General features: G+C 42.7%; 2 protein-coding genes across 2 annotated transcripts in view; both read left to right on the forward strand.

The window, feature by feature from the left end:
- The window catches only part of btbd11b (BTB (POZ) domain containing 11b), a 118,366-nt gene extending 97,844 nt beyond the window's left edge, over nucleotides 1–20,522 (forward strand). Inside the window, exons 12-17 of the mRNA XM_084059122.1 lie at nucleotides 3,574–3,679; nucleotides 3,984–4,086; nucleotides 16,969–17,050; nucleotides 17,154–17,222; nucleotides 17,895–18,008; nucleotides 18,545–20,522. Coding sequence (XP_083915248.1) covers nucleotides 3,574–3,679; nucleotides 3,984–4,086; nucleotides 16,969–17,050; nucleotides 17,154–17,222; nucleotides 17,895–18,008; nucleotides 18,545–18,754 — 684 coding nt within the window. The 3' untranslated portion in view covers nucleotides 18,755–20,522. The remainder of the gene's footprint in view (nucleotides 1–3,573; nucleotides 3,680–3,983; nucleotides 4,087–16,968; nucleotides 17,051–17,153; nucleotides 17,223–17,894; nucleotides 18,009–18,544) is intronic.
- Nucleotides 6,140–7,234, forward strand: LOC311047878 (nudC domain-containing protein 3-like; the record flags this gene model as incomplete). The annotated part of the gene is made up of 1 exon (XM_084060827.1): nucleotides 6,140–7,234. One exon carries the CDS (start codon nucleotides 6,140–6,142, stop codon nucleotides 7,232–7,234), a length of 1,095 nt encoding a protein of 364 aa, XP_083916953.1.
- Nucleotides 20,523–22,839: the final 2,317 nt, after the last annotated feature.

A 22,839-nucleotide genomic window follows, 5' to 3' on the forward strand; every position in this document is an offset into this window, starting at 1 on the left:
CTATGGCAGGGCCCAGTGACCCCCATTTCTCAGGGTTCCTCTGGGACCCTGATCGCTGTTTGTCCTGCCATGCCAGCCTCACTTCAAGGCAGAGGCAGTCCGTCTTCTCCTCTCAGCCAGCCTCAGACACCATTTCGTTGGTTCAACGCTGTTGTTTTAAATGTGCTCTATAAATAAAGTGAATTGGATTGGATTGGATTGGATTCCGATCACGTCCCAGTTGGCAAAAAAAATAACTTCCCTTTCACACATTCCTGCATCTGCACAAATATTTCAGAATGACACCAAATATGTGTACTGTAGGTCGACATTGTGCTTTTTCTATCTCCTAAGATTTAGAGCGTAAATCTGCTACTTTGACACTGTGTGCGCTGTTTGTTTATTCTAAAGGATATCTGTGAGCTCTGTTGGCATGTGTGTGAGTGGGAAAAAATCAAGTGGGAAGGCATCACAGTCACAGGTTGAGCATCATGGTGGAATGGGTTGCTGTTAATAGTTGTTTGTACAGTCACACTTCTGTGACTTGTATTGTAGATCTGCTATTGTCGTGCAACACCTTCATACGACGACGTATAAAGGAGGGCTTAAGTGTTGCTTGGTTGGGTCACGCTTTAGTGACCGCTGGCAGCCTGCCTGCACTGAGGGACACAGGCTTGCATTCCGCTGATGCAGGTGAATGGCACTGCCCACGTATTTCCTTACCCTAGGCCAGTGGTTTTCAACCCTTTTCATGTCAAGGTCCATTATTTATTCGGCATTTGAGCCACGGACCACCATTTGATGAGATTTAGACTCTCAGACCCAAAACTTTGAATATTTCTGTTGTTGTTGGATAAGATTTTGTCCTCAATTCCATGCCGTATTAATGTGGTACCATAGGAGAGACAACAGGCAAACGTTGATCCAAATAACAATTCTTTAATTAAGTAATGCAGATGTTTAACAATAATTTAACACATGAGAGCGTAAAATGCTAAAATTTACGCTCTCAAGAGTTAAAGATCTATAAGGGTCCATTTGGCTACCACTCTCCATCATTTAGCTGGGGACCACCTGGAACCCCCTCAAGGACTACTGTGGTTGCGAACCATTGCCCTAGGCTCCAGGAGCATGCACTGGCATCCAAAGAAAATCTCAGGTGGACGGCGGGGGAGACTCTCTCGTTCTCACATACAGTAGTGTTCCCTATTCAGCCCTGTCCGAGGAACAGTGGGTGTTGTTGAACACATCTCATAGTCATCTAACCATTTTCTGACAAGGTTGTGAATGTATGACTAATTCTAACACTTGCTTGTATTTATTTTAGGCAACAGATATAGCTTTGCAGGTGCAGCCTTTTTTTCAATCAACTGTTTAGTTGTTTTTCTTTTTCTCCCCAGTTTAAGTTATTGGCATTTCCCCCAGTGTTTATATAGTCCCTGTCACTGCCATCTCCAAACTGATGGTTTTGGGGAAGGTGTGGCTGCTTTTCACTTGACAGCAAAGAGTTTCACCAGAAGGGAGTAACGATGTGGAGGAACACGCTATCCCTCCCATTTCCACTCCCTAATGAGCAGGCAACCCTCCTCTGCTGGCTTCCCACCTGCGAATATGATCAGTTCTGTTTGTTGGAGCAACACTGTCTCACTCCCTAAAGCAGTGATATTCAACTGGCGGCCCGCGAGCCAAATTCGGCCCGTGGGGAGTTGTCTTGTGGCCCAGGAACACATTCCATATTCCAAAAAATATATAATTATCTTGGATGGTTGGTTGTACAGGATGACCATTTTGAACGTTTTTCATAACCATTAACCAAAACACATTAATGGTTAATAGTTAAGGGGAAATTGTGTGCTATAGTACAGCATGGTGTCCATTGTTATGTGCTATAGGTCTTATAGGATGATAATGGACATATTTTGTCCATTTTGGTGACATACTGCTTCATACTGCATTTACGCATTTTGATGTTCAGAGGATAATATCTGTCCCAGACCCTGCACAGGCTTTGATTTTGGATTTGAGAAAATAGGTATGGTAAGTAGGCATTTCAATGTAAAAAGGAACATGGGTTTCTTAATATAATTGGTCCTCACTATGCTTATTATAAGATTGGACCATTCATTTTCTGTCTACTTGCGTCTTAGAAGGAGGGCTGTGGACGTTTCATGTTGCGTTTTATGAACATTAGTTGAGACTTGAGAGTCAGAGCTAGCCTGGTAATGCCCCTCCCTCCGGAAAATCTCATTTCCATTTGATTTCAGGAAGGAGTCTGGCCTGATGGCTTGTCTGGGCGTTTCTAGCCCGTTCACCAAATGGACGAGCCTATCAGCGTCGTCGCTCATCGTTCTGTGATTGACAGCGAAAGTTGGCCAATCAGGTGGCGAGTTCGAGTGAGCCCGAATCGAGCCGAGTGCAGCCGACAAAAAACGAACGGCAGCCATTGTTTTTTGTGCGTTGTCTTTACTTCTTACTTTCGGTTTTAAAACGCTCTCAAACTTCTTTTTTGAGGCACGGAATTTACTTTTAAGATATCGTTTGGATAGAATGTAGTTGTTTAACTTCATATGTGGTCAATTAATCATGACAGAGCCTATTTAAAAATAAAAATTCAGAGAACTGGCAGGGGCGGGCAGTGACACGCATGCATCCAAATAAGGCAACCTATTTTGGGCATGGGCGGCCGTCTCAAAAGTCCCATTGCGTCACATTAGTCTGGAGGTGGTAAAAATGCACTGGCTGAAGGGGAACCCTGCTGATTGGCTGAAGGGGTTTTCAGTCAACGATATTACTCCCGCCCAACTCCAGCCCACAGCCAAAATTGCAGAATGGGCGATCATGCCAGACTCACTCCTGAAATAAATGACAAATGAGATTTCCGGAGGGAGGGTTTACCAGGCTAAGTCAGAGCATCATGACATTCAGCTCGTGACGCTATTGGGTGATCGGAGTCCACTCAAAAGTCAAAAATAAGTAGCTACAAATTGAGGGAGATGGCATGTAATGGACGTACTGCACTCAAAAATCTTGAACTGACCCCCAGTCTCCACGGTAGTGGGCAGGAATTTTACCACCCGGATGCTAGTCTTGCGTAGCCAGGCGGTCAGAGATCTCCGCCTGGTGACCTCTGAATTCAAAGACTGCGCTTGGATGGCGGAGAAAACCAGCGCTAATAAACCTGCACCCACTGCTTTCAAAAACTATCCTGTTGCCGTCATAATATGAAGGACAGCCATGAAGTCTTTTCATTGGTTCTGTGATGCTGTTATTCACCCCCTGGTTTCCACCCAGTTTCATTTAATTTACATTTAGATGAATTTAGATGTCACCAGACGTATCAGTAGGTGGAGATCTCCGGCTAAGCGAGGTGCAGCCCTTTGATCATGTTGTATCAATTTAATTACTGAACAAGAGATGATTTAGAGCTGGCATTTTGCGGAACATGGACACAGATGGTTGGAGTGTGGATTGTCGTCCCTGTCTCTCTTGTGTCAGTGATATGGTGTCTCCCTGTCTCTGTTTTATCAGTGATGCAGTGTCTCCCTGTCTCTGTTGTATAAGTGATGAGGTGTCTCCCTGTCTCTCTTGTATCAGAATGAGGTGATCAGCCAACAGCTGTCTGTGATCTTCACCCAGTGCTACGGGCCATACCCCATCCCCAAACTGGTGGAGATAAAGAGGAAACAGTCATCGCGTCTGGGTGAGTAACCGGCATGTGAGGGGCTTCAGGGGATCTTTGTGATAGTGTTGAGTATTGACGAAACGGGTCGTCAGACACAGTACAAATGCATGGTGTTAATATTAGCCTTATGAGCAGTGTCTAGGATGCCATCTAGTGCTTGCAGAATGTAAAAGCCATAAGGCAATGACACAATGATATTAATGCTGCATGAATGTACGTAGAATGGCTCATTAGTGCAAGGCTAAGTTGTACATGCCATGCATTTTTTATGATGATGAGAATAACTAATCAGAATAGCGTAACTAAACAGAATATCTTTCAGATCCTCACTTCCTGAACAATAAGGACATGTCTGATGTGACCTTTTTGGTGGAGGGGAAACCGTTCTACGCCCACAAAGTCCTGCTCTTCACGGCCTCCAACAGGTAACCACTCCGCAGTTCATTACTGTAAGTGATAACTCACTCCAGGCCATGTTATATTTGAGTGTTTTTCATTTCAAGAACCCCCAGTTTGATATGCATTAGGCCAAGGATCTCTGGGTCTCCAACCTACAGTACACTGTACAATCATCAGAGTTAATTTAACTCTGAGTGTGTACAAATGGAACCAACGGGTCCTTTTGGTTCCATTTGTACACTCTCAGAGTTACAGACCCCTATTTTGTCATTATTTCACAGCTAAGGGCTGTGAATGATATACCCACTTTTTATACCGCCGCTTGCTGTGATATCAACAATATACCATGGCCTGGAGTGAGTTATTAAACTCACTCCATTAAACCATTACCAAAATATGACAACATGAAAATCATGGTTTGATAACGGTTTCATCACAACCATAATTCGTACAAGAAAGTAGTGCCCGACTGACTGCCTGTGCAGACAAGGCGGCTGCTAGGCAATGTTTACATTTAGGTTTTTACAGCCGTGGCTCTCTAGGAGTTATCTGTCAATGTATTTGTTTGTTTGTGTTTGTGGTTGTTTGTTTGTCCGGGGCTGTAATCTCCCAAAGTGTTGGACTGATCAGTGCCAAATTTGTATTGCACATGCTGCCAGTAATCCACATGTTTTATATTTGTAACCAGCTGTGGCACACACCAGACAATCCCGACCAACACATGCGCACTGTACTTTTATGAAATCAGAAAAAAACGTTCGGTCAAAAATGACTGGGTTTGTACACTCTGAGAGTTATGGGGCTCTTTGAAAAAACAAATTGAGATACCACCGCACTAAGCTACAGGTTTTTTATTCCCTCCGTTCGTCTGTGATGTCAAGTCCGAAGAATAATTTATTAGTTTAGAGACAAAACTTATCGCTCTCTTTTGTTGTGTAAATACTGATACAGGAAGCGCTGATTGCGTAACACAGCCTGCGGGCAGCTCAGCCGAAACAAAGGCTCTTCTGTCACTGTGAGTTTCAAGGATTCACATGCAATGCAGTCTGGGACAGCTTTGACCAGACAGTAGTGGATGAAAAGAGAGTGAATCACTGCATTTTCCTATTCAAGGTGTTTTTTTCTCTGCTAGCAGGCATTTTAATCCGCAACATTCATTCTATAAAGTGTAGTTCAATAAATACTGGCTCAATCTGATTCTCTACTTTCATTTGAAAAAAGGCAAACATTTTCAACAATCCCTTCTTTAAAAAAAAGTATTATTATTATTAAAATTATTATTAAAAGTATTTTAATTTTAATGTGAAGTCTATGACGTCAGTAATCTCTATATTTGGGCATAAACTGAGGACAGAGACTTACAGATGCTATGATGTCAGTCATCTCCATATTTGGGCATAATTGGAGGACAGAATGACACACAGCATACACCGACAGATTTCCACAGCTGCTGAAATGCTAACTCATCTCTTCAGCATCGCCGAGCATCATCACCTAGCTGATGTATTTGATTTTTGTCCTTTAAAAAAAAAATCAAGCTTCAAAACTGTTACAAGCTACATCTCTCTATAAATGCACAAAATCTCTGTGCGCATGTGTGTGCGTATTTCGTCCTTTGTGTATCTCGAGAACCGTTTGAGGAGTGTGGTGCCCCGGTGTTGGTCGGATGAGCAGTTTTCTAAAAATATCTATAAATCCACAAGTGCCCATATATGGAGATCCCTGTTGTCATCAATATGACATCAATGCACTGACATCATAGACTAGTACTAAGTACTCTGACAAAGGGTGCAATGGGTATGGCATAGCCATATACTGTATGGTTATTACGTTTCGACCTCACATGTAATCACATGTGAGGTCAGAATGTAATAACCATATTTGACTTTGGCCGTAACATACATCACGCCTATGTGGCCAGGCTGGGTACTTAAACTTGTATGCAGACTGGTATCATTTCTGTTCAAACTATACCCACATCTGGTAATCCTAAGCTTGTGAATCATTACTTACAAAGTAGAAGTTTCGTAAACAGCCATTTCTAAACCGCTATAATAACATTGACTACAGTGGTTAACAATGGCACCGCCGGAAATGACAGAAATGTACGACAGCACTTTGCTCGGCATCTTGCAGAATGTGGGAAGCGTACCAGACTTTCTAGAGCTCTATTTTGGCTTTCTGTACCGCAAGACGGACTTCTATCGGGTGCCGTCAAGTCCCAATGACAGAGTGGGGTTCCCTCCCGGTGTGGCCGAAAGAATGGTCCTGCAGACGGTCAAGGGATTTGGACAGATTGCAGAGAAGCGGCGGCTGGAAGAGGAAACTAAAGCTGCAACTCCAGCAATCGAAGAGCTTGAGGTGGAGCAGCAGCAGCAGAAGCAGCAGCAGGAGGAGGAGACATTGGCACAGAATGCTGTGGATGCCCAGAAGGAGGCAGAGACCTCTACCTCAGGTGCCATGGAAACCTCTTCCTCCACGGAATCAGTTTCATCCTCCGGCCCTCTGCTCCCCACCAGTGATCTTTCCGCCCAGGAATCACTGGGAGAAGACCAGACAACTGAAACCAGCACAAGTTCAGCTGAGGCAAGTCAGGAGCAATTTCAGTCTGACCCTGAAAGTTACAACGGGGCTGTGAGGGGCATCTACAGGTGGTCTCAAGACTACGCGGACGTGGAAGTCCGTATAAATGTCCCCAAACAGGTTGTCAAGGGCACTCAGGTGGTGGTTAGCATTCAGGCCACCAGTGTACGTGTCTGTGTGAGGGAGGGAGCGGAAGAGAAAGTACTGATGGAGGGGGAGTTGAAACAAAAGATTAACCCTGAAGAATCAGTGTGGAGCCTGGAACCTGGGCGCTGCGTTTTTCTGTCACTCAGTAAGTGTGCGGAGATCTGGTGGAACGCATTACTGGTAGGAGAGACGGAGATTGACATCAGCAAGATCCAGTGTGAACGCCCCCTGGCCACATGTGGTGAAGATGAGCAGGCTGCTCTGAACAAACTTAGATTTGACAACATGCAGAAGATGCAGGGCAAGCCACAGAGCCATGAAATGAAGGTGCACGAGATGCTGCAAAAGGGCTGGGACGCTGAGGGTTCGCCATACAGAGGGCAGCAGTTTGACCCCTCAATGTTCAACATCCAAAACCAAGGAGGCTTTCCAGGCAGCAGTTAAGAATGACCTTGCCTGTCCGTTATGAAAATATTGCTTGGATGTATACGTGAGGGGATTATAGGCGAAACAAAAATTTAAGAAATGGATAAAAAAAAAATATTAGAAAAATAGCCGATCTACAAGCTCACAAGCATGTCAACATTTTTGTATTTTTTGCCATCTGACACCATTGCATGATGAAGCATAAAATAGGGCTTAAGTTGTGTGCCGATTTTCTCCCTGAGAAAAGTGCTTCTGGCTGTTCCTAAATCTTTTTTTTCTATAAAGTTTTTTTTTACGACGTGGCACGTAAGGGCCTGCTGTCTAGCAGAACATTTGTTCATGTTTCCCCCGTTATGTTTGTCCCTAAAATCTTGTTTGTGTCTGTGCGTGGCTAATCTCGCAAACCTATACCGACCAGTGCTGTTTTTCTTATGGAAGAAGGCCAAGGAAGTCAATCCCCAAATACCTTTCATGTTTTCTGAATATTTTACGATGTGGCTCTGTACAAGGCTATATAGACTTCTATATAGACCGATCAGTATCAAATTCGTTGTGCACACCTTCAGCACGCCAACTTAGCACTGCCAGACTTGTTTTTTTTTCCCTTCACATTTTATATTGTATATTAACACTGAAGACTCAATGTGGAGCATCAAAGTTGATGAAGAGGGCCGTGCTGCTCTGGACAGAATTAGATCAGACAAATTTCAGACGCTACAGCACAAGCCACAGTCATGAAATGAAAGTTCATGAGATGCTACACCATTGTACGGTGTAGTGTAAAACTGGGCTTAAATGGGTAACTGAAGCCATATGTGCCCATTTGCTACCCGACATCCTCAAATGCTTCCATTCTAGCTGTTCCTAAATCTTTTTTTATTACCTTTTTTTTGCCAGGAAAAGTGAATGCCGGTTGGACCTGACTGAAACGTGCCCAAATATGAAGACATACGTCATTAACATGTCATATATGACTCACGTCTTAGACCAAGATCCACATGGGAGTAATCTGAATCATAGTACTCCCATGAGGAGTAGACCATGACATCATAGTCTATGATGTCAGCCATCTTCATATATGGGCATAAACCAAGGACAGACACACAGATACAGAGAGCCCCGCACCAAAATATGACGTCAGTGCTGTGATGTCAGTCATCACCATATTTTGGGACACAGAGAGATTCCTGAAATGTATGGATATACTGTACTAGGCCGAAGTCCGTTGGGAATGCATGCCCCTCCAGTTATGCAATACCTGTTGTACCCATTGTCAGAGTACCTGTTGTACCCATCTATCTGTGTCCTATTATGACCACATATGGAGATATCTGTATCTGTCTTTGTCCCCTTTATGCCCATATATGTCCCTAATGTCATCAATATGACGTCATAGTACTGACATCGGGGGGAGGTTTCACGCAGAGATTCTTCAGCATCTCCATAAAAGGAGATCGGTTGCCCCTTCGGTTATGCGATAACTGTCGTACCCGTTGTCTATTAAGGCTGTAACGATTCTCCAACTCCACGGTTCGGTTCAAACCTCGTTTTTATTTTAAGTATCATATTGACGTAAGGACATTCTTAAGGCAGACTGTGGCATCTGTATTTAATTTTAAAAGGATTATGTCAGAAAAGGATTGATAGAAAAGGATTATGGCCATGGAGGCATGATGGCCTTGGACTCCAGCTCAGTTAATATTATATAAAGACGCAGGCTGGCGTCTTTATTTTTGTAAACGGAATATGATAGAAAAGGATTATGGCCATGGAGGCATGGATCTGGACTCTCCAGCTCAGTTATGTGAAGTTAATATTAATTGACATATACCTATATAAAGTCACAATCATCTTCTACATTATGCTATGCTAAATAAGGATGCAACGCAGTTGCGATGTGAGCTTGTAGCCGCACTTTGCAGTGCCACCTTACAGGCACCTCACAGTGTGAGAGAGAGTTTTGTGCTCTCCTAAATCCACGGCAGGCTTTGAAAGTACCCACTTCAGAAAGAGGTGACGTGCATCACCTCTCCAATGACCAAAACCCACTATGGAAGCCGTCGAACTGGTGCGATCTGACGGCATCCTAGAATTTATAGGTAGGATGTGATGTCATGCGTGATGTCATGCTGTCGTGAGATTACGTCACACTGGCGTTGTGTCCATATTCGGAGTGATGCAACGTACATACAACGTTACAACGTACATACTGACAACCGACATGGCGCAGGATTCATAGATGTTCGGAGCGCGACATTGTAGTACAACAAAGTATAAAGCACCATTCATACTGAGCACGATAACTATAACTACTAGTGATGCGCGGGCCGACCCGCGGGTCAACCCGCGGCGCGGGTGGTCGAGTCAGGATATATACATATCTATATATATATATATATATATATATATATACTGTATATATATATATATATATATATCATACAAATTATCATACACTGCTGGCCTGAATTATAAATGTAACACCATGAACATGTATACAGTATACAACCATACATTAATACTTACACATTCATATTGTACATACATAAATACATACATACATACATACATACATACATACATACATACATATACACATCAACTCTTAATATGTTAATACTATGAATAGGATAGAACATTGTTCCATTGCTAAAAAATGTGTTGTTTTTAAATGTGCAAATAAATAAAATAGTACATACTATCCATATCCTATAAATACAGCAAATAACCCTGCTTCTCAATGTAAACTCAGTGGAACACCCATGTATTATCCATTCCCATCCATTCCCAGGATTATGGCCTTGGAGGCCACGGCTAGGGTCTCTTCAGCTCAGACAAGGTTTAGTTCAATCAGATCGCTGCAGTTCATTTGCAAACATCCTCTCACAGTCAAGTACTGTGCATTTATAGATATACCGTATACTACTCTACTCTGGAACGATGCAAGTTGGAAATGCATGCCCGACCCAGTTATGCAATTACAGTACTCATTATCATAGTACTTGGAGGTCAGTCCATGATGTTGTATTGACATCACTGATCTCCATATATGGGCATAAAAGGGACACAGACAAGCAGACGGACTCCGGCCATGCATGTTGTGAACGATGCAAATCGGGATTACATGGTCATCATACATGTTATGATGACCTCCTCTCTCCTACATCCCATACTGTCCCTTCTGTTCTCACCCACTTTGAATTTGATGCCCTCCGTCCTCTCCATACCAACATGACAGCCATTCTTCTATCACATACATCCATATTGCGGCTTTTGCCTGCTTTTGTTCCATTTCATTCGCTGTCACTTGTATTTGCTGTGCACAAACCCGGCCAATCAGTTAAGCCAACGGGTCGGGTTGGCCAATCAGGGAAGCTGATGCATACAACCTCCCAAACACACTGAGAATGTGTGCGTTCTCCTCAGACCCATAGACTCATATGAGACACACATGCCAAGTTTGATTTTAAGGTAACTTGCTGGAAAGCCATATCATGCTTAATACGTTCCGACCTCACATAATCACATGTGAGGTCAGAATGTAATAACCATATATTACGTAATATATGTCACACCTCTTTGACCAGACTGGGTACTTAAACTGTATACTGTTCAGACTATTGTCATTTCTGTTCCGATAAACCATATGAATCATATCTGAGAACCCCTACTTACCTTTCTAAGCATTGCTAAATCAAAGTTATTATTAACTTCCAATGGCGTCGCCGTTGGAAATGACTGAAATGTACGACGACACTTTCTTTGGCATCTTGCAGAATGTTGGAAACATAGAAGACTTAATACAGATCTATTTTGGGTTTCTGTATCGCAAGACAGACTTCTACCATCTCTCATCAAGTCCCGATGACCGAGTGGGGTTCCTTCCTGGTGTGGCCGAGAAAATAGTCCTTATAGCATTCAAGTTATTTGAACAGATTGCGGAGCAGGACAGAGATAGACAGCTGAGAGAGGAGGAAACCAAAGCTGTCAGGCTGAGAGTGGAGATCAGAGCTGTTCCTGTGGCTCCAGAGTTTGAAGTCGAGTGTGCGCAGCAGCAAGAAGAGACATTGGAACTGAATGTTGCGAATGCCCAGACAGAGACGAAGTCTAGCTCAGGTGCCATGGAGTCCTCTGATTCAGCCTCAGGCCCTCTGCTCCCCGGCAGCGATCCTGTCCAACCATCAGTCGAGGGTGCGCAGCAGCAAGAAGAGACATTGGAACAGGATGCTGTGGATGCCCGGACAGAGACGAACTCTAGCTCAGGTGCCATGGAGTCCTCTGATTCAGCCTCAGGCCCTCTGCTCCCCGGCAGCGATCCTGTCCAACCATCAGTCGAGTGTGCGCAGCAGCAAGAAGAAACATTGGAACAGGATGATGCGGATGCCCAGACAAAGACAACCTCTACCTCAGGTGCCATGGAATCCATGGAATCCTTAGATTCAGCCTCCGGCTCTCTGCTCCGCAGCGGCGATCCTGTCCAACCATCAGTCGAGTGTGCGCATCAGCAAGAGGATATATTTGAATTGAATGTTGCGGATGCCCAGACAGAGACAAAGTCTAGCTCAGGTGCCATGGAGTCCTCAAATTCAGCCTCAGGCCCTCTGCTCCCCAGCAGCGATCCTGTCCAACCATCAGTCGAGTGTGCACAGCAGCAAGAAGAAACATTGGAACAGAATGCTGCGGATGCCCAGACGGAGACAACCTCTACCTCAGGTGTGGTGGAATCCATGGAATCCTTAGATTCAGCCTCCGGCTCTGTGCTCCCCAGCAGTGATCCTGTCCAACCGTCACAGGGAGACCAGACAACTGTTCCAGCGGTTCCAGAGTTTGAAGTTGAGTGTGCACAGCAGCAAGAGGAGATATTGGAACAGAATGTGGCGGATGCCCAGACAGAGACAAACTCTACCACATGTGCCATGGGGTCCTCAAACAGCCCTCTGCTCCCCAGCAGCGATCCTGTCCAACCGTCACATGGAGACCAGACAACTGCAACAAGCACAAACACAGCAGAAGGGGGTGAGGAGCAATTTCAGTCTAGCCCAGAAAGTTCCGATGAGCCTTTGAGGGACAACTACAGGTGGTCTCAAGACCACTCGGACGTGGAGGTGTGTGTATATGTCCCTGAAACAGCTATCAAGGGGACACAGGTGAATGTTAACCTGAAGAACAGCAGTGTACATGTCTCTTCGACGGACGGAACACAAGAGAAAGTGGTGTTACAGGGAGAGTTTACCCACACGGTTAACGCTGACAACTCAAAGTGTAAAAAATCTGGATGTTGCGTTGTTCTATCACTCAGTAAGTGGGAAAAGATCTGGTGGAAAACATTACTGAAAGGAGAACCAGAACCAGAACCAGAACAGAAAGAGATTGAGATTAATTGTGAGCGTCCCCATGCCACAGTTGATGAAGAGGCGATTGCTGCTCTCGACGGACTTAAACTCGACAATGATCAGAAGCTAAAGGAAGGAGAACCAGAACTAGAACCAGAACAGAAAGAGATTGAGATTATTTGTGAGCGTCCCCATGCCACAGTTGATGAAGAGGCGATTGCTGCTCTGGACGGACTTAAACTCGACAATGATCAGAAGCTAAAGGAAAGAACAGGAGGGATGTAAGCACTATCTTGGTAGTCCATAGCTCGAGACATGCAGGTAGGCCTAATTATCTCCACCAGATTATGTTTTCGCCCGTGTCTTTGTGTCTGTGTGTCTGTGTGTGTGTGTGTGTGTGTGTGTGTGTGTGTGTGTGTCTTGGACACTGCTGGACCGATCTGTGCGACACTTTGCAGTAGGCCACAGAAGAACCTCTTCCCCAGATTTGGTGGTGTTATATAACAGGAGGGCTTCACGTTTTGGCCTATAAACTCTTGAACCGTAGGTCGTACAATCAAACAACATTTTTTTCCGCAACTCCCCATGTAGGCCGCGGCCATTTCCGCCAAACTAGATTTTCCACCGCGACGGCCTGTCTGCGGTCGGAAGCAAGCATGTGTGTTGGACTAATGCCAAGGATAATGGCATAGGTCACTTTACAGCTTTCTCATGCACTGCCTGTCTGCGGTCAGAGGCAGCCTGTGTGTTGAACTAATGCCAAGGACACTGGCAACGGTCACTTTACAGCTTTTGTATGCACAACTATTTGTGTTTAAAGTAGGTGTTTATAATATAGATGTTTCTAACCTAGTAGTAAGAACCTTACACACTGCACCTTAAGCGCTAGGACAACGGCATAACTCTTCTTGATTCCTTTTTTTGTTTATTTTCCCTGTTATTTAGTGTTGTTATTATTATTGATGCTGCTACAATGTCGTGAGGAAGCCAGAACCAGAATAATTGTTACTCATATGCACAAGACAAGACTTAACAATAAAGAACACCTTGAACCTTTAGAAATTGATTGATTAGGATAAAACCAGTAAGACTCCCTAATCGGGAGATAAGCGACCGTAGGTCACATGTATACAGAAGAGGGCTGTGCAGGCAAGAGCTGTTGGTGTGTGTGTGTGTGGTGTGGGAGAGAGAGTGTGTTTATAGGGGAAAGGAGGGATTGTTTGTGGGGGGCAAGCCCCCGAGTTACGGCATTTTATGTGAGCTGCAGTGGCAGGGGGTCCTCCACTGGGGGCGCCACCACTTTTGCATCCGTTCTGGAGCACCAGGAGTGGGTGGTCCCCGGGAATGCCCCGTGAGCAGCCCCGTTGGGGTGGTCATTTGGTAATTTGTCCACATGTGCTCATTTTTTACACTTGGGGGTCCCCGAGGCAGCTGGGGGTCCCTGGAGCTCCGGGGGTCCTTGGAGGGTGTAGTTTGGCAGGTAAGGAGTGTGTGTGCAAAATGTGGCATGGATCGGGGCAATGGGTGCGGAGATGTGAGCAGGGCAAAAGTGTGACGTGTGTGACGGAGTGACGGAGTGACGGACGGACACCTGGAGCAGCTTTCTGTAGTAAGTGCGACCTACGGTCGCAATAATGCATGACAGTGGATCAGATATGACGGTGGAAAAAATAAAACAAAGACGATTTTACATATTGCATTGTTCATTTTTGTTCTTATTTATTTTATATATGTTTTATGTTAGTATTTATAATAATAACAGGATACAGATAGTGTTGAGGCATTGGAATTCAAAAGTCAAGTCAATTTCAAAGACTGGAGAGATGAGATGACTAGGCAATTTATCCATAATGTTAATCATACCGTTGCTTTTTCATACTTTCAGGAGGATCCTATGGAAACGATTATCATGATTTTGAAGGCCTCTAGTCGTGTGTCCCATCCTTGTTCACCATGCATTCTGTATCACAGTGGTTTGTGCTCAGTGATTAGGCGGGTGGGAGGTATAATGGTGTGAAGATCTCATACAGCCGGAATTCTCAGACATTTTCCATTTCAAGGAACCCCAGTTTACAATGCATTACGCCACAGACTCCCCATAACACTGACAGTATACCCTTAGGGTCCATTTGGTTCCATTTGCACACTCTCAGAGTTACCAATACATTAGCTCCTGCAAGGACCCCTCAATTTGAGAAACCAGTATTACACAGTGTACAATACAGATAATGTGACCTTTAATGTCATGACCATGACCGTGTATAATACACAGTCAAGAGAAATGTACTTGTGCGATTGTTTTTCTTTTTTGTTTTCATTTTTTTCTTGTTTTTAGTTTTCTTTATTTTGTATTTTGTATTCTATAGTTTTTTGTCTCCGCCTAGCCGAAAGGCATGGCCAAGAGTCCGTCCGTCCGTCCGTCCGTGATCAGCTAATCTCCGGCACCGTTGGCTTGATCGCAGTGAAACTGTGCACACACACTCCCTGGATGCCAGAGCAGAACCTCTGCCCCAAATGTTTCACATGGGCCTGTTATAGAGCCACCAGGAGGAATTTGTTTGCAAAACACATCTTTTGACAGTACTTCTACAGGTTTTGTCCAAACATCATGCAAATCGGTACACAGTATCTCTATAGCCATTAAACGAAACAAGTCTTTCAGATTTTTCAGATTCCATCCTGATTGCCTAAGATTGGCTTCCAAAGTTTGTGTGCTTTGTCGGTACACATTATCTCTATAGTCAAAAGTGATCAAGAAGGATATGTCCGGTTTTTCATATTTGATCTTGATTGGCGAATTCCGAACATTGCTGGCCTACAATAACCTACCTGACCTGGCGGAGACATGTGCTCCGAGGAGCACATTTTCTAGTTTTATTTCATTTTAGTCTATGTGGTTTTCATCTATTTGTATTTTCAATATTGCTTGTATGTTTGTACATGTGTCCGAATTTGGTCAAGCAATAAAAAATGTAATGAAAAAAAAAGCAACAGGGAAAGCCACAGAGACATGAAATAAAGGCGCTTGAGATGTTGAAAAAGGACTGGAATGATGAAGGTTCACCATTCAAAAGGACAGTAGTCTGATATTTTATAGTTTTTTATATTTTAATAATATTCAAAATACAAACAAAATGGTTTAGATTAAAGAAGATTGCTGTCCATGGTGTAGTTAAAAAATGACCTGCCTGCCCATTATGAATAAGATCTTTAAACGTATTTAATTAAGAGGAACCTATGAAGAACTTTTCTGTTAGTGATCAAAATGAGTGGAAGGAAGTTGTGAATTTTCTCCTTGTATTCCTTATGAACATATTCAGAATGTAAAGCTAATACACTAGACTAGTTGAGTCACTCCTTAAACACTTACACAGTGTGTGGCATTGCACCCCATCTGAGTTTTGTGCCGGATTTGTCAGTGAGCGCTGACACGAAAACCATTGGTTGTAAAACTCTATGAACGTATTAGAGACATGCAAAGCGCAAGAACCCACCAGGGTTTTTTCCAATGGGTTAGCTCCAAAAATGCATTAACCAAACAAAAAACATGATTTTTCCGGGAGTGGGCCTAATATTTATAATGGAGGTCAACGGGGTTCGGAGCAGCTCAACACGTGCACAAGCTTGGAGATGACTAATGTCATCAATATGACGCAGTGGTGTAAAGTAACAAAGTACATTTACTCAAGAATTGTACTTAAGTATAAAATATGAAATATATATTAACCACATCAGCCCTATTTTATACATAGGCTGTATGAAAATAGCCGATCTACAAGCTCACAATGTGTTGCATCACGACGCGTTGTGAGCTTGTAGATCTGCTATTTTACTTGTAACAGAGTACTTCTACATTGCAGTGTTGATACTTTTACTTAAAACATTTGAGTACTTTTTCCATCACTGGTCATCAGTCATGCCACCGTGAATTCGTCCGCAAGCCCCGTGGGGTCCTGAGAGAGAGGACATCCACTTTGGACATATTGCATTATCGCTGATTGATCTGGCTAGTCAGAGAATGAGCAAGGAGTAATAACGTGATAGAGAAGTGTCTGCTGTTGACGCCCGTGGCAGTCCTCTGCTGTCGTGTCCTTCAAAACAGAACATCAAGAAAATCCATTTTCACTGATCTGTGAAAGTCAGTAGTAGCCTATTGAAGTTCTGACTCTCTGTTGTAACACACTGTATGCCTTTGTAGTGTTCAGAACATCAATATAATAAAAAAGAATATTGAATCAAGATTAAAGTTGGTTTACCACAGTCCTGATTTTTCATCTGTCTGTCTGTGTGTGTGTGTGTGTCTCTCTCTGTGTGTCTCTCTCTGTGTTTGTCTCTCTCTCTCTCTCTCTCTCTCTCTCTCTCTCTTTCTCTCTCTCTCTCTCTCTCTCTCTCTCTCTCTCTCTCTCTCTCTCTCTAAAGATTCAAGACTCTTCTAGCAAACAGGCCCTTGGGAGAAAACACGTGCATTGAAATCAGCCATGTGAAGTATAATATTTTTCAGGTAACGTGATTACGGGCATTTTGGATCAAACCTTAATACTTGCCATACTTGTCCTCTCGCTGTTCAGCACTGTATGTTCCACATGTTATTTGATTGCTTCCAGCTGGTGATGCAGTACCTCTACTGTGGAGGAGCCGAGGCTCTGCACATCAGGAACACTGATATTATGGAGGTGAGCTCATCATCACATCTGCCACATGAACTCATACTGATATGAGCCATATTGTTGCTGTCAGGCAGAAACCTCCCATCTCCATATTATAACTTTTTGTGTTTTTTCCCAAATTTACTCCCTACTTGATCATACTACAGCGTCACACAAAAGCATCAAAAGTATCATATCCACAAGCTTAAAACTGGTGCGAAGCAACACGTTTAGAGCTGCTACTTTTGATGCTTTTGAATTTGAATCCTGAAAAGTAACAGTTTTGGACATGAGGTTTCCACCCGACAGAGACGACATGGATGTTTATAAACTGAACCCAGGCTGGTCACGATCATGACATTTTAATTGACAATTAATTGTCATACAAATATCTGTGATTAATCATTTAATTGTTTGTGTATTGTTTCTGTTTGCCTTTCTGGCTTTGTAAACAAAAAATGCACAGCAGACGTGTTTAGGCCCACACTTTTTCAACAGTTGAATTATACAGATGAATGGAGGCATTTCTGACGATGATTATGTAATAATTGTGATGGGTCTAATTGAACTGAATGCCAAGCAGTTTAACTCTTTTTGAGCCTTAACTTAATATCTCAGCCCGCAGCAGCCATTGGACTAGCACCTTGATCAATGTTATTGTTTGTGTTAGTTGCGTATGCATTTTTGTTGTTGTTGCAGCTTCTGTCGGCAGCCAAGTTCTTCCAGCTTGAGTCACTGCAGAGGCACTGTGAAATGATCTGCTCCAAGAACATCAACACAGAGACCTGCGTTGAGATCTATAACCACACCAAGGTACAAGAGAGAAGGCTCTATGACAGCATAGAAGAGAACTAAACGTATATTCAAACATTTAATTGAGTAAAAGTACAAAAGTATTGGTATCAAAATGTACTTACTGTACCAAAGTAAGAAAAAATAATAATAATAAAGGTCAAACTCTTTCGAAAATAGCAGATCTGCGCGTGTGAGCTTGTAGATCGGCATTGTTTTTTATAGCCGATGTATAAAATTGGGCTTAGATAGTTAATGTATGTTTTGTAATAATCTAAATCTGCAAAATAACTTGTAACTAAAGTTTTCGAAATAATTGTAGTGGAGAGTAGAAGCATAAAATATTGAAAAATGGAATGTAAGTATAAGTAAAATGTACAGTACACAAGTAAAGTTCCTTTACTTTTCACCACCGCTTATGATGCAACAGGAATGTCATCTGTGTTTTTTTTGGAGAATGTGTCAATGGAACCAAATGGAACCGTACACCTTGAAATTAAAACGTCTGAGAACCACTGTGTTAAGCATATGCCTCTCTGTGTCCCTCCTCCGGACAGTTCCTGGATGCCCCGGACCTGGCGGCCTACATCGAGGGTTACTTCCTGAAGAACATGGTGATCCTGATGGAGCTGGAGCCCTTCAAACAGCTGCTGTACGACATGCCACCAGACAGCCCCGGCTGTGACATCCTGCAGGACCTGGAGAAGACCCTGGCCGTCCGCATCCAGTCCATCCACCTGTCCTCTTCCAAGGGATCCATCGTCTGAACCCTCTTGGTCCAATACCATAGTTCCAATGAAAACCTTATTGTTATGTGTCTACGAGATAAAGCCATCTCTTCAGCGGATACATTGTCTTTAGTGTGACAAAAGGTCTTGTCCCACCGTGATCTGTGTTGCCCGTGATGAAGCCCTCCTCAACCGCTATACCGTGCTACCTGTTGTCTTCGCTCACGGATAGCGACAACGCTGTGTCTGTCCCGTCGACATCCACGTGTTATGCTAAAAGAAAAACTGTCACAATGAGGTAGCGGTGTACTCTTCCTATTCGCCAATAACACTAGTCGAGTCTCATTCAGCAAGTATTTCACCGAGTGGTAGTATTCAACAACACGCGTTTGGGACCTGTCTGAGCAGATCTAAAGTCGGGACTGCAAGAACTCTGAATAGAGGCAAGGTGTATGGACAGAGTTGAAACTGATGGAAGCAAGGCAGAGAGGGGCCGCGACTGCCAGTATAACGTGGCACGCCCATTGGCCTAACCCTGTTGGCCAATGAAGAGTGAGTGAAGAGAAGAGAATTGGTACGAGGGAGGGAGAAGTCTCACACGTTGCCATCGTCGTATACCTCTGGACCTGGACTGAATTACTACTTCTCTGTTTTTCGTGTCGCAGCCCTCATAGTTAGCATAATACATGCTGAATACTCCTCTAAGCCAAACAAGACAAAGCAATTAAAATGTACCTGTAATGTGATGCAAAAGAGGAAACGTTTGTCAATGTTCGACTTTGGAAACCGAGTAGAAATATGTCTTCTACCATTGTGTAAATATTGTTGATAGTAAAAACAAAAACAAAAAAATAAAACAAAAATGAAACAGAGCTCTTATTAGCTCCCTCCCTGTAAGTTAATGTACATATACAGAGATGTTTTCTCATGTGTCTTACCATTGGATATTGCTGTAAAAAGAAGGCTTATCTTTTAAATGTCCTATTGTTCTATAAATGTTAGAATGTTGCATGTCAGAGGAATGGCAGCGTTTTCTTTTCTTTTTGCCTTTAATTGTCTGAATGTGTCGGGTTGAGGAGTTGCATGACATTGACTGAAAGGATTTGAAGAGTGTTTTTATTTTTATTTTTGTGATCAGCATGGTCTAAATGTCTAAGCACTAGCAGTGAAAGTGTCTTCAGCTCACAAGAGAGAGGGAGGCTCCAGTTCTCCTGGTCTGTTCCAGTGGTGGACAAAGTACTCAACCCCGGTACTTGAGTCAAAGTACGATACTCCTGTTCAAATATTACTCGACACGAGTGAAAGTTGCTCAGTCAAATGTGTACTCAAGTTAAATTACTGGAGTACAAACATTTTTACAAATTACAAAGTCCATTTTCTTTTTAATATCAATGCATTGCTGTATTAAAATTTAGACATCTTCCAGAAAAATGCAAATATTTTCCAGAAATGATCTGTAGTGAAAATAGCAGTTCTACAATGTCTCATCGTGGCGCGTTGTGAACGTGTAGATCTGCTATTTTCACTACTGTATGTTTGAAATAATTATAATTCATAATGTGCTTTTTCCCTTCCTTGAAATGCACTATAGTCAATAGTCAATACAATATTTGTCTTTGAAATGTGGTGGAGTGAAAGTCAAAAATACAAATACTCAAGTTAAGTACAGATACTCAAACACTTTACTTAAGTACAGTACTCAAGTGAATGTACTTTGTTACTGCCCACCACTCGTCTGTTGCCAGTCCTGAGCTGAGAGACCTGATCCGCGGTTGTGTTTTCCAGTTGTGAAACATGTACATGTGTGACTTGCTTCCTCTATAAAGATTAATATAAAGAATACTATGAGTCCTATCAATATTATTCTTCTTGTGCAACCACTTGCTAAAATCAAAATCCACAGCAAACACATCATTTGTTTGGAGAGGGTCTGTGAAGTATTGCTTGCCAGTGCACGGTAGTTCAAACATGGAGTTTTGCCCAACAGTGCACATGTATTGTTTTGTTATCAGGAAGAATGGATTAAATCTTAAGTCTCTGTACTTCAAATCTCAGTTGGAGAGAGGGGTTTTAAGTGGCACTCAACTGCACACATCCGTGTAAATAATTAAAAACTTCCATATTCAAAAACAAACAAACCAACAACATCCTTGTAAAGAATTCAAGACTTCCATATTCAAAAACAAACAAACAACACAATCTGCCAGATTAGGCTTTCCTTCATCTAATCTATGTATTGTATATAATATGTAATGTAATATAATATGTATATTATATATGTATATATATATATATATATATATATATATATATATATATATATATATATATATATATATATATATATATAAAAAGCATAGACGCTTCTGGGTAGAATGGGCACGGTATAAATAGTGCCAGTTAGATTGGTGAGTGGGTGGAGTAAAAGTGTGTTTCTCCGCCTCCTGAACATCTGTTGTTCCAACGCCATATAATATGTAATAGGACAATGACCTTGAAAAAATATCATTGATTTCAATTACATGTACATTATACAGTAGGACGCCACAGGCCTCTCAACACAGTTACAATGTTAATATAACTCTTACAGTGTACAAATGGACCCTTGCGGGTCCATTTGGTTCCATTTGTAGGACTTCACACTGAGGATTCTCAGAAGATGTTGAGAGAGAAGGAAAGCTTTTGTAACAGCAGTCTAGAGAGAACAGACTTGCCTTTGTTCGGTATTCAAGACTCCGGCAAAAAGGAATCTGTAGGAGCCAAGTATGTGGTCACTCTGCACTACTGCTCTCAATGAATAGTTGCATAAGAGAGATTCTTTCCTCTCTTCGTTTTCCCAGAGTGACATTAAAAGGCCTATATTGCTAGATAGTTTATCTAAAATGACCTTCAGTGAACATACATTACGTAGTCGGATGATATTTATTTTTCAATTACTGTCATCGCTGGCCCAAGCGGTGTGCCAGATTGTGCCACCAGTACCTTAATTATTTGTAAACATAGTTAAATGAGACGGATACTCGGGTCACTCTCTGGGCTTATTTGTCTCTACAAATTACTTGTGTGTACAGTTCTGTACTTTGTAAAGTACACACATCATGATTTAAGGGACCAAAACAGCCACACCAAAGATGAGATCATTCCCTATCAGTGGTGGAAGAATTTCTTTTTACTTTAGGAAAAGTTTCAGTACCACATTGTAGAAATACTCTGTTACAAGCGAAAGTCTTGTATTCATAATTTACTTGAGTATAAGTACAAAAGTATTGGCATCAAAATATACTTAAAGGACCACTTCCTCTCCTCCTGGCTGCGTGCCGACGTGTCCTTGAGCAAGACACTGAACCCCTATCTACTCCTGATGAGCAAGTTGGTGCCTTGCATGGTTTCCTCTGGCGTCGGTGTGTGGATGTATACATTGTAAAGTACTTTGGAGAAAGGCACTTTGTAAATGCAGTCCATTTAAATGCAATCCATCACCTTCATGATCTCTGTAGCTTCTCAGGGACAAACACCACAACATGCACTTGAGGCAATATACCTTTATGCTACTGTGTGCATTATGTGCGTAGTGCAGTGCAATGTGTGTGTGTGTGTGTGTGTGTGTGTGTGTGTGTGTGTGTGTGTGTGTGTGTGTGTGTGTGTGTGTGTGTGTGTGTGTGTGTGTGTGTGTGTGTGTGTGTGTGTGTGTGTGTGTGTGTGTGTGTGTGTGTGTGTGTGTGTGTGTGCGTGCGTGTGTGTGTGCATGTGTGTTGCAGAAGAATGGCAGGGGAAGGAGTGACAGCTGTTGTTAAGGCGTATCCATGGTTTCAGCAGCCCCGAGAATGTAGTGCTGTGTGCAAAACACTTTTCTGAATTCTGAGGTATGCTTCATGCACTGACGCACACATGCACTGACGCACACGTGCACTCCTTTGCTATGAGTCATACTGTAGCAAGAATACAGCACTAGGGTGTGACAGTTAATCCAACTAATCGATTGATTAGATTTAATCAATCAATCAATCCCTATTTTGACCATGTCATTATAGACAAAAAGTTTACAAAAATGTAAAAAATCATGATAATAGTGAAAATAGCTGATCTACAAGCTCATCATCGCTGCATCGATGCATCACATCGCT

This window comes from Gymnoscopelus microlampas, assembly GCF_963454915.1.
Source record: "Gymnoscopelus microlampas genome assembly, chromosome: 6".
In the NCBI taxonomy this organism is placed as follows: domain Eukaryota; kingdom Metazoa; phylum Chordata; class Actinopteri; order Myctophiformes; family Myctophidae; genus Gymnoscopelus; species Gymnoscopelus microlampas.